Source organism: Arvicanthis niloticus, chromosome 17 (genome assembly GCF_011762505.2).
Source record: "Arvicanthis niloticus isolate mArvNil1 chromosome 17, mArvNil1.pat.X, whole genome shotgun sequence".
NCBI lineage: Eukaryota > Metazoa > Chordata > Mammalia > Rodentia > Muridae > Arvicanthis > Arvicanthis niloticus.
Genome location: NC_047674.1, coordinates 8,298,767 through 8,316,770, shown reverse-complemented (window position 1 = coordinate 8,316,770; position 18,004 = coordinate 8,298,767). Strand labels below are relative to the sequence as shown.

Genomic DNA, 18,004 nt, shown 5'->3' with positions numbered 1-18,004 from the left:
TATGAAATATCTTGGTATGATGCTAATCAAGCAAGTAAAAGATTTGTATGACAAGAACTTCAAGTCTCTGAAGAAAGAATTTGAAGAATATCTCTGAAAATGGATAGATCTTCCATGCCCATGGATCAGCAGGATTAGCATAGTAAAAATAGCCATCTTACCAAAAGCAATACACAGATTCCACGCAATCCCCATCAAAATTCAAACTCAGTTCTTCACAGAGATATAAAGAGCAATTCTCAAATGTATCTGGAATCACAAAAAATATCAAAAATCATTCTCAGAAATAAAAGAACTTCTGGGGCAATCACCATCCAGAGTAATGGTGATAAAAAACCACATGGTATTGGTACAGAGACAGACAAGTAGATCAATGGAATAGAATTGAAGACCCAGAAATAAACCTACACACATATGGTCACTTGATCTTCGACAAACGAGCCAAAACCATCCGGTGGAAAAAAAGACAGCATTTTCAACAAATGGTGCTGGTTCCACTGGAGGTCAGCATTTAGAAGAATACAAATAAATCTATTCTTGTCTTCTTGTTTAAAGCTCAAGTCCAAGTAGATCAAGGACCTCTACATGAAACTAGATACCCTGGAACTAATAGAAGAGAAAGTGAAGAAAAGCCTCAAACACATGAGCACTGGGGCAAATTTCCTGAACAGAACACCAATGGCTTATGCTCTAAGATCAAGAATTGACAAATGGGACCTCATAAAATTGCAAAGCTTCTGTAAGGCAAAGGACACTGTCAATGGGACAAAAAAAAATCCACAGATTGGGAAAAGATCTTATCCAACCCTACATCTGATAGAGGGATAATATCCAAAATATGCAAAAAATTCAAGAAGACTCCAGAGAACCAAATAACCCTACTAAAAAATGGGATAGAGAGCTAAACAGTGATTCTCAATGGAGGAATCTCAAATGGCTAAGAAACAAAGAATTCAACATCCTTAGAAATGCAAATCAAAAAAATCCCTGAGATTCCATTTCGCATCAGTCAGAATGGCAAAGATCAAAAACTCAGGTGACAGCAGATGTTGGTGAGGATGTGGAGAAAGAGAAACACTCCTCCATTGCTGGTGAGATTGCAAGCTGGTACAACCACTCTGGAAAATTCTGGCAGTTCCTCGGATTATTGGACATAGTTCTACTGGAGGACCCAACTATACCACTCCTGGGCATATACCCAAAAGAGGCTGTAACATATAACAAGGATATATGCTCCATGTGTCCACTATGTTCATTGCATCATTACTTAAAATAATCAGAAGCAGGAAACAACCCAGATGTCCCTCAACAGAGAAATGAATCAAGAAAATATGATACATTTACAGAAAGGAGTACTACCCAGTTATTAAAACCAAAGACATCATGAAATTCTTAGGCAAATTGTTGGAACTAGAAAATATCATCCTAAGTGAAGTAACACAGTCACAAAAGAATACACAATGTATGTACTCACTGATAAGTGGATATTAGCCAAAAAGAAGTTCAGAATACCCATGATACAACTCACAGATCACAGGAAACCCAAGAAGGGGAAGAGAATCTCTGGGAAGTGAAGGGAGAGTAGGATCTGGGAGAGAAAGAGGAAGGTAAAGAAAAATGGGGGCCAGTTCAGATATGGGAAGGGATAGAGGAGTGCCAGGAATGTGAAAGTAGGTGAGTAGCAGTTGCAGAGGGAGAACTAGGAGTAGCCACTAGAATGTCCCAGATGCAAGGGACCCAAGAGGTTCCTGGGACCCAACTATGAGGACATTAGCCAAAATTCCCAACAAAGATGAGATAGAACCCGTAGATAGATATCTAGTGCATTGGCATGGCCACCAGTAGATTCAAAGATATTTTAATAGTTATAATTTAAAAATTTTGAAACTAATTCTTATTGGAATCTAAATTATACACATAGAATAATATTTTAAAATCCTATTCCAGGGCTAGCAAATGGCTTAGTGGGTAACAGTGTTTGTCCATAGAGATGAAAACCTTAGCACTATGCCAGCAACCCACAAGCAGGTATGACAAAACAGACTCCTGGGAACTGTTCAGGTATGACCTATGCCAAGAACACACACTGTCCCCTCAATAAAACTAAGAAAAAGTGATAATCCATAAAACATTATTAGAAATGTTTCATACAAGTATTTTTATTATGAAAATAAAGATCCACACAGACACTTTAATGGTATTTTTCTCTTCTGAAATTATAGCACATCTTATGAAATCTTCAAAGGATAGACTGCTCTCCTTAGAACTCAGAACCTCACAGATTCTCCAGTCCTACAGATTTAAATCAAAAAGAGTTAGTCAATTTTCACATAAAACTAGTGTGATAGTTTGAACATGCTTGGCCCAAGGAGTGGAACAATTAGGAGGTGTAGTCTTGTTGGAGTAGGTTTTTCACTGTGGGTGTGGATTTTAATACCCTCCTCCTAACTGCCTAGATGCTAATCTTATCTTGTCTGCCTTTGGATGAAGATGTACAATTCTCAGCTCTTCCAATCCTACATGTGGCTGGATGCCTTCTGAACCTGAAAGCCAGCCCTACCAGGGACTAAACTACCAACCAAAGTGTATACCTGGAGGGACCCATGGCTCCAGCTGTATATGTAGCAAAGGATGGCCTTGTTGGACTTCAATGGGAGAATAGGCTCTTGATCCTGGGAAGGCTTGATGTCCTAGTGTAAAGGAATGCCATGGTGGGAAGGTGGGCGTGGGTATGTGGGTGGGGGAGCACCCTCATAGAAGCAGAGAGGGGAAAAATGGGATAGGGGTTTCCATAGGGGAAACTGGGAAAAGGGATAACATTTCAAATGTAAACAAATAAAATATCCAATAAAAAAAGGAAAGAGTTGCCTTGATCATTGTGTTTATTCACAGCAATAAAACCCTAACTAAGACAACTAGTTTATAAATTTTCATGTTGTATGTTCAATTTAAAGAGTGTGAGTACAATGAATACTTCCTGCTTCCCACTTCCTTCTGAGTGCTGTGGGGATGGATGGAGCCACCACCCTTCCATGCAACAACACAGTGCCATCCAAGATTGTCAATTCACACAGAGAAGAAAACAGCAGGGGAAATTGACTTATGAGTTCTTGCTATAGAAAATAAGTTTATCTATGGCTTGAAAATATATCAAGAATGTGAATAATATATGAAAAATTAAAATCTCTTTACAGGAAAGTTTTAACTCAAGGATAACTTCATACATTGATTGATACCTATTGCTTTCAAGTGCAAACGTTTCTTCACAGAAATATATGTGATTAAATGTAATGCGTGATTAAATGTAAATATGAGAATAAAGGAAAAATGGAAAATTGACTCAGGTTATTAGGTATTTTTAATAAAATCCAGGTAAAAGTGTAAAGTAGAGATATATGAATACATTAAGTTTTATGTCTTCTAAAGTACAAACCAGCAAAGAATAGGTAGTGCAAATTTTATGTAAGAATCTATGTCAATTTATCAATGAATATAATTATGACTTTAAAAAAGATATAATAATGTACTTTCAAAATTTAATACACATTTAAGCTAAACTTCTTTATATGTTCTATGGGGAAATTTCTAATTTATAGAATTATTGAAGAACAGTTATCTATACTCCAATAATCTTAACAATTATCTTAATAAAAACAGTAGTTTTGTTAAATACTATACAAAATTTTGAGATAATACGAAGTATATTTTTAAATGTACTATTTACAATTATTGTTTTAAAATTATCCATATGATATTTCATTGACAAAATAGAAGCAAATAATCCTTACCCAATGAAGAAATCAGTTAGAATTCTTCAGTTCTTTTAACATTTACAGGTGTAGGCAGTTCTTCTGTCTTTTCATTTACCACATAATCATATCTGGAAAGAGCATAAAAACAAAGAAAGCCTGCCAATCCTTGCAGGCCAATCCCTGAAATAAAAAAATAAAACGTAGAAGTGTAACTATGTCATATTTAACAAAACTTTTTTAAGGAAAAATGCAATTTACCCAAATAAACCAGTTTAATTCTGAAGGTCTTAATTTCCCATTTATAAAATGATATTATAATTTTATGGTTAGTTGTGTATTTTAAAACACTTATTAAGTTTTTCAGACTTATAAGATAGCTTCAAAAAAGTAATGTTCCATGAATTATTAAACTATGTTAATTTGCAAGTACACAAATTATATTTTCAAAATTTAACTATGAATAGGAACTGAAACTTGCTTTAAGTTTTATGTAGCTTAACTGATTGAAATATTGTTCACACATAAATACAAATAATTATTTTATAGATTTAATTTTTGTCTCAAATTTCTTAAAATTACAAGTATTACATAAAAATAATTAAACTTCACAAGTAAAACACCCTGTTAAAAGTCCAAATATTGTAGCAAATCAACACTGGTTATCTAATACAGCCACTTCAAACAACAAAAAAAAATTAAGAGATCTGTTCCATTTCTGGACTATGGCATCTGTTTTAAAGACATAGTTACCTGTGATAGACAAATAATATTTCCATGGAAATTATAAGCAGTGAGTGACTGTAATCAACATTTGGAAGCATAAACTTTGAGAGATGAATGAGAAATTATTAAAAAATAAACCTGGTAGCTCTTCCAAGAAGAGTGGCTTCCTAGTGAAAAATGTATCTGACCACAGTGGCAAAACATCTAGAGAATACACTAAATGTTTCCATGCTTAATAACTAATAAAATGAGCTATTAACATCCAAAGGAAGGGAGAACTTCATGACAGTGACATGGAGTACATTTTCCACAGCGGATGGGAGCAAGAGATGGAAAACCACACTTTCACTCAAGAAGGATCTGTGAGAGAGCATAGCATTCTGATGTAGTCTTACAAAGACTGACCTGAAATGATTGCATAGAACAGTGCAAAGAAACACCAAGACATGTGATTAATACTGAGAGGGCAATATTCAAACAACCAAACAGAAATGATATGCAGTGGGCAGTACTTGCTGGTTTTATTCAGAATTTAGACTAAAATTTTATAGCCTGGTCAGGAAAGAGTAAAACCATGTTTGGAAGAACAAATCGTAAGTAAGTAAGCACTCGTTAATGAGATTAGTGTGACTCTGTAGGAGTGGACAGCTGTGGAACAGAACAATGAAGAAAGGCCTACAGGACATTCCACAACTCTTTAAACAAGCCCTTAGCACCAGAAATCAACTTCCTGCTCAGGGAAACTTTCTCTCCTTGCTGCCAAGTGAGTACCACAACAATAGCCATGGCTCAGTCTTCAGTATCACAACTCACATTGACAGCAGATCTTACTAAATGGTCCTAGTTGTCCAGGGAAGCAAAATGCAAGTGTTGTGGGGGTCCTGACAGCTTCAACAGAATTCTCACAGGAAGTTCTGGAGACCAGACCGAAATATGCTACATGTCTTGAGCTTATACAGAATAGGCTAACAGGGCTATGTCAAGTTGAGCTTTGAAAATTGACCTGCAAAGTGGTCAATAGACAAGCAGAGTAGTAAAAAATATTGTACTGCATCAGATCAAGTTATAGATAATTTGCAAATCCAGAGCAAAATAAAAACTCTGGGTCCTAAAGGATTATCAACATCACAGGTCAAATGAGGGGCCACCCAGCATTAAAATGTTTATATAATACCAGGTTTGGAGCTTTAAAATTCTGTATCTTCCATGCTGGATTTTTTAGTCTTTGTTCTGGCTTCGGTACTCCTCTCTGGCTCCTGACATCTTCCTTTGGACTACTGATGTTTATCCTGTGTTTGTCACCCTCCTAATTTGTAGACATGAAACCTTTTAAAACATCAGCTTATATCTGAAAATGTCCCAGTTAAACCTACAAATTTAAATCTTTGCAGTGATATTTCAGGGTCCTTGGCTATGAGGATGGGATCGTTGTATTTTATATTAGAGGAGGGTCTCATAGATCTTGGAGGCCAGGTATGGATTGCTACAGTTTGGATTTTTATGCATTGAAAGATTGAGTGTATTGTATTAATACACTGGTGATGAGTCCTATAATATGTAAGTCATAGTAGGAGACTCATAGAGAACACTACAGATATGCATTTTACAAGTCCTTGACCTTGGTTACTTCCCATTGTAATAATAAGCCTAAGCTTTGAATTTCTTAGCTTTCTGTCTCACAATGTGGTAGTTCTATAATAAACATGTCCCAGACATTATGTTGAGGATGATGATTTGATGCAGCAAAAAAAGTTCTGTCAGAATTGTAATCCTATTTAGAATTTGAAACTCCTAGACTGTGAGCTATATAAACTTCATTATAAAATACCAAGATTCAACTATTTTGGGAGCAATTGAAAATGTAATAGTAATATACATAGTATTTATCTGATTTATCCATATCCTCAAAGAGACATTTTTTTCCTTCTTTTGGGATTAAAATAGTGTCTGGCATGTAATGTCATATGCTCATTATCCATTCACTACTTAATGAGATTACTGAACATTCTTTGTGAAATTTCTAGATGGTTATCAATAACCCATATAGTTTTTCTTCACTATTTCATATTTTTATTGCTTTGTGTTCCTTGACTGGGTAATTTGAAATTTCCTTCTGACTTACCAGATATTTTTTGTTTATATGTGAGCCAGCCACTGAAAGTATAATTTATCACCTCAGCTCCTGTGTTGTTAGCTTCAAATTTCTAATTTGTTCTTATTTCCCAATTTTTATGTCTGCTGAACATAAGTTTTCTTTCATATTCTCTCTTCTGATTGCTTGGGTCCTTGGCTATGAGGATGGGATCGTTGTATTTTATATTAGAGGAGGGTCTCATAGATCTTGGAGGCCAGGTTCTCTTGTTTATGTCTATACAGCAGACATGTCCCAATGAAGTATATTCCAAAGAGTACACAGCACTAATTGCACCCATTAACACAAACATACAACATTACCTTCTGTTTCCACAATTCAATTAAATCACATTCATTATTATTGTCTTTTATGCACACATATTTTATCAAATTTAAGAATTCATATTATATGTGGTCCATCATTCTTGAACTTTTAGATAAAATATCTAAATTAGCATAATTCTTTTTCCTTCTTAGCAGATATGTTGTCAGTTTGATCCAATATATTTTTCATGAAGCTCGTATGCTTATTTGCATATTATTTAAAAGAAGCATTCAGTGATACCTCTCAACCATACCCAGACATCAATTATGTCATACTTTGAGAGATTTTTGATAACTAAAAATGTTAAAATACATCTCTTGTCTTGCCGAAAACGAGGAAACTTTCAAGTTTAGTCTTCAGAGAGATCATAGTGTTTTGATGATATTATTGGCAACTTGCCTTAGTTTGGATTTGATTTTTGTGAAGAGACATCATGACCTTGGCAACTCTTATAAAGGAAAACATTTAATTTGGCCTGCTTAGATTTTCCGAATGATTATCATGGTGGAAAGCATGGCAGCATGCATGCAGAGATGGGGATAGAGAGGGAACTGAGTGTTGTACATCTTGATCCACAGGCAGAAGAAAAAACTCTGTGCCACACTGGGCATAGCTTGAGCACAGAAGACCTTAAAGCCCACCTCCAGAGTGACACACAGCAAAGTCACACCTACTCCAACAAGGCCTCACCTACTAATTGTATTACTTTCTATGAGTCAAGCATTCAAACACACGGGACTATGGGGACCATACAACTACATTTCAATTCTTGGCCCCAGTAGGTTTATAATGGGATTGTAATGCAAAATATGTTTAGTCCAAATTCTTAAGTCCCTATAGTCTCAATACTGTTTAAAATCCAAAGCTCTAAGTATCTTCTGAGATTCATGCAATCTCTTAACATTAATCCACTGTAACATGAAAATCAAAAGGCAGATCACATACTCCCCACATGGAACAAGATATACATTACTGTTCCAAAAGTTAGGGAATGGAGCCCAGTCAGGAAATACTAGACAAAAGTAAGACAAAACAAAACAAAAACCTAGCTTGGCAAACTCTGAATTCCGCATCTCAGTGTCTGATGTCAAAGTGCTATTCAAATCTCCATCTCCTTTCAGTTTTGTTTATTGTAACACAGAGCTATCTATTGGATTGGTTTCATTCCTTGTGTTTTAGCTATCTGGCAGGGATCCAATGGATCTGGCATCTCCAACGTTTTGGGGTCTCCAAGACAATCCAAGCTTCACTTTCACAGTTTCACACAATTGCTTCTCTAGGTCTCCATGCAGGAAAAGTCTTTGACACAGACCTTGTGACAGAAACTTTCCTTAGTCAGAAAGGAATATTCATTAACCTCTTTCTATTATCATTGCTTCTAAAGACAGAACCAAATGTCCAAAGATACCAAGTTCTGCTGTTGGCTGGAGCTGCAGCATGGCCCAATCATTCAATTATATCTTCACTGTCTCTTTCTGTTTTTGATGGTTTCCATCATTGCCTAAACTCAACTGTTCTGGAACTCCATCTGTAGACTATGCCAACTATGAACTCAGATATCTGCATGCCTTTGTCTCCTGAGTGCTGCGATTAAAGGCATGTGCCCCCATGCCTAGACATAAACTGTTTTTAATTCCTTTTCAGAAGATGGAATCTTAACTTGGTGGGATTTTGCTATGACATCACAAATCCATTTATTCCACTTAATGTCTTTAATGTGTTTATCTGTTTGAACATGGGATTTAGCTCCTTTGTACGTCTTGGTGCCCATATTTTATGGAACATACACTTTGTAATTTTCTTTGTTCCATTTCATCAAACTGTTCTTCATATGAGTGAACCACAGGACAGTCTACGTTAGGCTGTTTGAGGTGTTCTAAACCTCTTCAGACAGACTCTTCAGACAAGGATAAGAGCAGCCACATTCTGCACCCCAACATCCTAAGAATGATCTCTAGGCAACATACTAAAATTCTTCTCCTCTGAAATTTCTTGAGCCCAGCACCCACAGTTCAAATCACCTACAGCACCACTGTCTTCTATGTTCTTAGTAGTATGGCAAATTATTCCCAATTAAAACACATTCCACTGGTGTGGCTAGAGCAGACACTTAGCTGGTCTGCTCCCTGTTGAGGACACCCTATCCCCAGACATCCTAGAACTCAGAGCAGCAAGTAAGAACAGTCACACACTGCCCTGTACCCCAGAGCAATAACAGGCAGCAGGGGTTGCTCAGGACCCACCAGGCACCCAAACCCCACCCCTGTGGAATAACATTCCCCTTCCGCCCCTTGCCTGGTCCTTGAGGCTAGGACAGACACCTAGCTGTTCTGTTACCATGAAGACACCATATCCCAAGACATCCTAGACAGCAACAGAACTCAGAGCAGCAGACACCATATCCCAAGACATCCTAGAGGAGACACTACACTCAGAGCAGCGGATACCATGTCCTGAGACATCCTAGAGGAGACACTACACTCAGAGCAGCAGACACCTAGCTAGTCTGCTACCATGGAGACACCATATCCTGAGACATCCTAGAGGAGACACTGTACTCAGAGCAGCTGGAACTCAGGATCACAGGATCACAGAGACATCTGGACCCTGAGGAGTTCTGACACAAGCAAGATAACTGTAAAGGCAGGCTCCAGTCATAGAAAGTGAGTGCAGGTAGCACTAAAGTTAACCAGATGGCGAAAGGCAACCTCATGAACATAAGCCACAGGAACAAAAGTTACTTGGCATCATCAGAACCCAGTTCTCCCACCATAGCAAGCCCTGAACACCCTATCACACCAGAAAAGCAGGACTCAGAATTAGAATCACTTCTCATGAAGATGATAGAGGACTTTAAGAAAGACATAAATAACACTCTCAAATAATTTGAGGAGAACACAGGTAAACAGCTAGAAGCCCTTAAAGAGGAAACATAAAAATCCCTTAAAGAATTGCAAGAAAACACAACCAAACAGGTGAAGGAAATAAACAAAATCATCCAGGATCTAAAAATGGAAGTAGAAACAAAAAGAAAAGGGAGACATATAAATAAAAACTGAAGAAATTAAAAAAATAATCAGATCTTACTACAAATGTAATACACTACATAAACAAACCCAAAGAAAAAAAACCACATATCATCTCACTAGATGCTGATCTTGGAAAGATCAGGAATTCAAGGCCCATACCTAACCATAGTAAAAGCAATATACAGCAAGCCAGTAGCCAACATCAAACTAAATGGAGAGAATCTTGAAGCAATCCCACTAAGATCAGGGACTAGACAAGGCTGCCCACTCTGACCCTATCTTTTCAATATAGTACTTTAAGTTCCAGCCAGAGCAATTAGACAACAAAAGGAAGTCAAAGGGATAAAACAAAGAAAAGGAAGAAGGCAAAATTTCACTATTTGCAGATGATATGATAGAATATTTAAGTGACCCTAAAAATTCCACCAGAGAACTCCTAAACCTGATAAGCAACTTCAGCAAAGTGGCTGGATATGAAATCAACTTAAACAAATCAGTAGCCTTCCCATACTCAAAGAATAAACAGGCTCAGAAAAAAATTAGAGAAATGACACCCTTCACAATAGTCACAAATAATATAAAATACCTTGGAGTGAATCTAACCAAGCAAGTGAAAGATTTGTATGACAAGAACTTCAAGTCTCTGATGAAAGAAATCAAAGAAGATCTCAAGAGATGAAAAGATCTCTGATGATCATGGATTGGCAGGAATAATTTAGTAAAAATGGCCATCTTGCCAAAAGCAATCTACAGATTCAATGCAATCCCCATCAAAATTCTAACTCAATTCTTCATAGAGATAGAAAGAGCAATTTGCAAATTCATTTGGAATAACAAAAACCCAGGATAGAAATATTCTCAACAATAAAATACTTCTGGGGGAATCACCATCCCTGACATCAAACTGTACTACAGAGCAATAGTGATTTAAAAAAAAAAAAACTGCATGGTATCAGTACAGAGACAGGCAGAAAGATCAATGGAATAGAATTGAAGATCCAGAAATGAAACCATACACCTATGGTCACTTGATCTTTGACAAAGGAGCTAAAACCATCCAGTGGACAAAGGACAGCATTTTCAACAAATGGTGCTGGTTCAACTGGAGGTCAACATGTAGAAGAATGCAAATCAATCCATTCTTATCCCCTTGTACAAAGCTCAAGTCCAAGTGAATAAAGGACCTTCACATAAAACCAGATACACTGAAACTAATAGAGGAGAAGGTGGGGAAGACCCATGAATACCTAGGTACAGGGGGAAAGTCCTTGAACAGAACACCAATGGCTTATGCTCTAAGATCAAGAATTAACAAATGGGACCTCATAAAACTGCAAAGCTTCTATAAAGCAAAGGACACTTTCAATAGGACAAAATGGCAATCAACAGATTGGGAAAAGATCATTACCAACCCTACATCTGAAGAGTGATAATATTCAATATATACAAAGAACTCAAGAAATTAGGCTCCAGACAACCAAATAACCCTATTAAAAAATGGGGCACAGAGCTAAACAAAGAATACTTAACTGAGGAAACTCGAATGGTCTAGAAGCACCTTAAGAAATGCTCAACATCCTTAGTCATCAGGGAAATGTAAATCAAAACTACCCTAAAATACCACCTCACACCAGTCAGAATGGCTAAGATCAAAAACTCAGGTGATAGTAGACACTGGCAAGGTTGTGGAGAAAGAGGAGCACTCCTCCATTGTTGGTGGGATTCCAAGATGGTAACAACCACTCTGGAAATCAGTCTGGCGGTTCCTCAGAAAATTGGACATAGCATTACCTGAGGACCCAGCTATACCACTCCTGGGCATATACCCAAAAGATGCTCCAACATATAACAAGGTCATATGCTCTACTATGTTCATAGCAGCCTTATTTATAATAGCCAGAAGGTGGAAAGAACCCAAATGTCCTTCAACAGAGGAATTGATACAAAAAAATGTGGTACATTTACACAATGGAATATTACTCAGCTATTAAAAATAATGAATTCAAGAAGTTCTTATGTAAATGGATGGAACTAGAAAATATCATCCTGAGTGAGGTAACCCAAACACAAAAGAACACACATATGGTGTTTACTCACTGAAACTGGATATTAGCCCAAAAGCTTGAAATAGCCAAGATTCAACTCACAGACCACATGAAGCTCATGAAAAAAGACCAAGTCTGGATGACTAGGTCCTACTTAGAAGGAGTAACAAAATACTCAAAGAAGTAAATATGGAGACAAAGTGGAGGACAGAAACTGAAGGAGGGGTCATCTGGAGACCATTCCACCTGGGTATCCATCCCATATGCAGTCACCAATGATGCTGATGTGGATGTTAGGAAGTGCATATTGACAAGAGACTGATATATTTGTCTCCTTAGAGGTCTGCCAGAGTCTGACATATTCAGAGGCAGATACTCACAGCTAACCACTGATCTGATCAAGGGGTTCCCAATGGAGGAGTTAGAGAGAATACTAAAGGAGCTGAAAGGGTTTGTGGCCCCATAAGGAGAGCAACAATACCAACCAACCAGAGCTCCCTAGGATGTAAACCACCAGCCTAGGAGCACATGGGGGTGGGGACCCATGACTTCATCTGTGTATGTAGGAGAGGATAGCCTTGTTGGGCGAGGTTGGAGAGGAAATCCTTGGTCCCATGAAGGCTGAACACTGAGGGTGATGGGGGGATTCAAGGGTGGTGAGGTGGGAGTGGGGGGGTAGGTGGGAGCACATTCTCATAGAAGCAGGAGGAGGGGGGATCGGATAGGAGGGTCCTGGGTGTTGGGGAAATGGGGTAAGGAGATAAAATCTGAAATGTAAATATAATATCCAATAAAAAATGCATTCCACTGCTTTCTTAACCCTTTGGCCCAAATCCACAATTCTCCAAATCAAATTATGGTCAGGTCTATTATAGAATAATTCCATTCCCTGATGCCAACATCTATCTTAGCATTTTACTGGTGGGAAGAGACACCACAGTAACTCTCATAAAAACTGGGACTTGCCTATGCTATAAGAGGTTTAGTCGATTACTGTGATGGTGAGAAGCATGCTGGAGTTCAGGCAGACGTGGGGATGGAAAAGAAATTGAGAGTTCTACATATTAGGTGGCAGACATCGGGTGAATCTATGCCACACTAGGCATACAGATTGAGTATAGGAGAAATAAAGATAAAGTCCACAATAACATACTTTCTCTAAAAGGTCTACCCCTACTTCAAAAAGCCACACCTCCTAGCAGTGTAACTCCCTATGGGCCAAGTATTCAAACAGATGAATGTGTGTGAAGGGCTGGGTCGTGATACCTATTCAATAAACCACACAGCTATTATAAATTGTATTCAAATTTATCTAATATTTAAATCGGTTACCCTCAAAAACCTCATCAGGAATATTTAATTTGGCTGCATAAATATATAGAATAGTTAACACATTGAAATTATATTTCCTAAAGTATAATGCAGGAATCTAAAATGCATTTAACAAAAATATAAGCATTTAAATAAATTATGTAATACAAGTCTATAAAATACTTCCTACAGAATTATGTAAATCTTTAATCATCAAAATAATTATTAGCAGTTATTACCTTGGTATAAACAATTGAAAATTCTAAAATCACCTTTATTTAAGTTCATACAATTCATATCACTTACATATTATCTGAAATGTGTAAACCAAATTTTGCTTATCAAAGATCCAACAACGTACTTTATTTCCACATTCATTAATGTCCCAGAATTTACAAGTAAAATCTGATGTTGCTGCAAATAATAGTGGTCCAGGAACAGCTCCTATAAAATAGTCAATGATTAGAAGTACTTCATACGAAATAGAATAAGAATCATTTCTTCTCAAAGCACACACACACACACACACACACACACACACACACAAACACACACACATGAGATCAATGTGCTGCTATTAAATAAAACACATTTTATTCATATCTTTTATTTTAGTTTAGCTTAAAAGCTAGTGAGATTTCATAAATCTTCTATCATTCTTAGTTTTAACAAACTCTTACTTTATTTCCCCTCCCTTAATCTTATCCCCATCCTCTTAAAACCACAGCACCCAGTATTTCCCGCTGGGGTATCATATCACATGAGTTTCATCATTCTTGTTTATATACTTTTACTCATTCTGCAAGATAATTGTTGCCCATGCAACTTCATAAAGACTTCATTTGTTTCAAGGCTACCTCTGGTCCTTCTTTTGCTGCTCTATTATTTCACTCCCTGCCCAAACCCATCTGTTCCCTATATTTTTCCTTTCTACTTCCATCTCACTTATATTCTGACATCCCTCCTCTTCAAATGCTTCCTGCCAAGCAATGGGATATTTATACTTTCAACATGTACTTTGGATTAAACCTACAAATGATCAGAAGCTAGGGTCCACATATGAAATATTTAGAGTTATGTTATATCGTTGGACATGAGTAGCCTCAGTCAATATAATTGCTTTTGGTTATATCCATTTTTCTGCAAGTTTCTCAATGTCACTTTTTCATTACTGGTAAGCAAAGTTATACTATGTATGAGTATGCATTCTCAGGGTCCATTCATCAGCTGATGACCACCAAAGTTGCCTCCATCCCTAGCTGTAGTGCAATATAAAATCAATGATCATGAATATGCTAGTATCTTTGTTATAAGATATCAATTCCTTTGGCTATATGCCCAGGAATGGTATAATAACATTTGTAATAAGAATTATTTCAGAGTTTGAACAGATGTGTCCCACATTTGTAAATAATACTCTTCATGAAGACATGTAATATGTAACTGAAAATCTCAGTGTAAAACAGAACTTATCTTTCTGTTGGTTATTGGTCAGGGAGGCTGTTGAGGCACTTGAAATAATATGGTTTAAGGCCAGTGATAATAGTACCACCACATCTAGATGATAAGACCTGATTACTGAAGACACCATATGCTTTGGTCACAAGACACAGAAAAAACAACCCTGAAATCTCTCTGCTGACTAGCATTCAGAAGGGTGGGTGAGCTATGCAGGCTGAAGAATAGTAGGGTACTATCTGTGGCCAGAGCCAACTACAGTACAAAGCTTTCAGGCAGGTAGTGCCCATTGTACAATAGTGGCAAGATTATTTATATGGACAACCAAATCCTTTCTTATTAAACTGGAGAACTTCCCTGCAGGAGGAAATTTATGAGTACTACTATAATTATGTTAAAAAACTATGATTAGGGAAAATATTTCACAGAACACATTTCTTATGGAATCCACAAGCATACAGAAACAAGTATAATGTTACTTTGAATATGTGGATGTTTATGTAATCTATCAATGTAATTTGTATGTGATAATAAAGATACTTCAGCTCCAAATGAAAGGCTTCAGCTAACACCATATAATTGATGCCTATTTTGTTTAATTGGATGGCTTTTATTTTACCTAATTTCTCTCTGTATTTACTTAGCAATAAATATTTCATAGCAATCTCATATTCATTTTTGTGTCACTTTATATTATTATTTATCATGAAGTTTAAATATACGTGACAATTTACATACCAAAGGTGAACAATTTTGTACACTGAATATAGCTGAAAACACATACCAGTGAATCTCCAAACTGTATATGTAAAACCCAAGGCCATTGAATTCCAACTGGCAGGTACACTTCTGAAAGCAAATAGCGATAATATTACCTATGAGTCACACATGCTAGGTTTATGTTTTTAAATATAAATATTATACTTAATTTATACCACAAATATTTAGCTAGTTGGCAGAAGTTCAATTTGGCATATGAACACAGTGTATATCTATCCATTTACCCATTATATAACATGACGACTAAAAACTCAAACCCAGTAATTTCTTTCCATGGGAAAGAACTTTATGGATCAAATCTGTCTGAACCACATTTTTTTTCTGAAATAACTCAGCTCTGTCTAGGTCTCATGTTTACTTTCCTCCCTCTGCCAGGTATGGTATTGCTTAGAGTCCATTTCAGCATTGTTAGGTCCATTCTGCATTTTCCTTGTTTGCTATTTGTGGTGTATTCTAAACCCCATAAATTATATCAGTAAGTCTACACTTAACATTCTGGCCATTGGGTTCTAACTAAATGGGACTTTGGATGAAAAAGACAGCTTAAGTCCACACTTTACCTTCAGGTTTCTCCCCAAGGTTACTTGGGATGAGTGAGTTTCATAGAAGTTTGTGTTCATTACAAGGGTTCCTCTCTTACTCTCACTCCCTACAGATTATCCAGGCCTGAATAACACACTATATGCATTAGTGTTCCTTACATCTAGCCTACATTTGGTTACAACATTGTTCAGTTTTCCTTGAATCATCCTAATTTCTGAGATTCCCCTCTTTCATGTGTTACCCATATTATATTTACAAATCCAAATTAAAATAAATAGAAAATAACTTTACATCATTTAAAAGAAGAGACACTTGTCCACACTGGTACAAATAAGTCTCATTTATCAAGTCATACACAGAAAGACAGCATCAAAGATAAAAAGGGCTTGTTGGGAAGAATAAAATTTCAGCAGGAACATAAGAAATGGCAAAAAGAAGAATCTAAAATCTGTTATATACATTTATGAGTAAAAGTGAAGAGATTTTTCTTTTTAATTCTTTTATAGTAAAATACTATACAGATATTTAAAAATTTATTCAGTGCCCCTGATTACAGAGACCCTAATCCCTCTTCTCTTTATAGATCCACCTTTACAAATTCCTTCTCCTCTCCTGTTACCCATCCTTCTCTCCTCAGAGACAGAGGAGATGTCTTGTGTACCACTACTCTCTAGGATATGCAGTGACAGTAGGCCTAAGCACATTGCCTCTCAATGAGGCCCAACTAGGGTGTCCAGATAGGGGAAGGTGATCCAATGGCACAGACACTAGTCAGAGACTGCTCCTATTGTAAGTGGATGCACATAAAGACGAAGCTTCTCATCTGCTACAAATGTAGCAGCCCTTATATGTTCTTTGGTTAGTGGTTCAGACTCTGCAGCCCTATGGACCCAGGTTAGTTGACTCTGAGGGTCTTTTGGTGTTCTTAGCTTTTCCAGCTCTATAACTTCCACTCTTCCACTGTATTTTTATTGATTAAACCAAGTATTTGTTTGAGGGAAAAAAAGTAATGTAGATATATATTTTAAATAAGTACCTTGTGAATTGTACAAGGTGACAATGGATCAATTTTGATTTCTACACATACAAGTCTACCAGTTAGACCACTACCATTTATTGAAAATGCTTTCTTTTGTCCATTGTATATTTTTTGATACTTTTTCAATGATGAAGTATTCATAAAACTGTGGGTTCATTTTAGGGACTTCAATTCTGATCCATTGATTGACCTGTCTGTCTGTGAACTAATACCATGCACTTTTTATCACTATTGCTTCGTAGTACAGTTTGAGGTCCGGTAGGGTGATTCCTCCAGAAGTTCTTTTATTGTTCAGAATTGTTTTCCCTATCCTGAATTTTCTGTTTTTCCATATGGAATTGAGAATTTTTTCCATGTCTGTGAAGAATTGTGTTGGAATTTCAGTGAGGACTGTGTTGAATCTGGAGGTTGCCTTTGGTAGGATAGTCATTTTTACTATCTTAATCCTACATCCTAATACATGATCATGGGAGATCTCTCAATTTCCTGAGATCTATTTAAATTTCTTTCCTGGGAGGTTTGAAGTTCTTATAATACAAATCTTTCACATGTTTGGTTAGAGTTACCCCAGGATATTTTATATTGTTTGTGACTATTGTGAAAGGTGGTGTTTCGGTATTTATTTCTCAGCTCATTTATTATTTGTATAAAGGAAGGCAACTGTTTATCCTGCCACTTTGCTGAATTTATTATCAGCAATAGTAGTTCTCTGGTAGAATTTTGGGGGTTTACATATTTATACTATCATATCATCTGCAAATAGTGATAATTTGACTTCTTTGCCAATTTGTAGCCCACTTATCTCCTGTTCTTGTCACATTGCTCTAGCTAAAACTTCAAGTACTATATTGAATAGGTATGTGGAG

At 36.7% G+C, this 18,004-nt stretch overlaps 1 protein-coding gene across 1 annotated transcript in view; it reads right to left on the bottom strand.

The window, feature by feature from the left end:
* Positions 1-2,136: 2,136 nt before the first annotated feature.
* The window catches only part of LOC117722638 (solute carrier organic anion transporter family member 6C1-like), an 87,011-nt gene continuing 71,143 nt past the window's right edge, over positions 2,137-18,004 (bottom strand). The window contains exons 11-14 of the mRNA XM_034521888.1: positions 15,561-15,625; positions 13,625-13,762; positions 3,789-3,932; positions 2,137-2,292 (exon numbers count right to left, since the gene is read on the bottom strand). Of these exons, the coding sequence (XP_034377779.1) occupies positions 3,805-3,932; positions 13,625-13,762; positions 15,561-15,625 (331 nt within the window). The 3' untranslated portion in view covers positions 2,137-2,292; positions 3,789-3,804. The remainder of the gene's footprint in view (positions 2,293-3,788; positions 3,933-13,624; positions 13,763-15,560; positions 15,626-18,004) is intronic.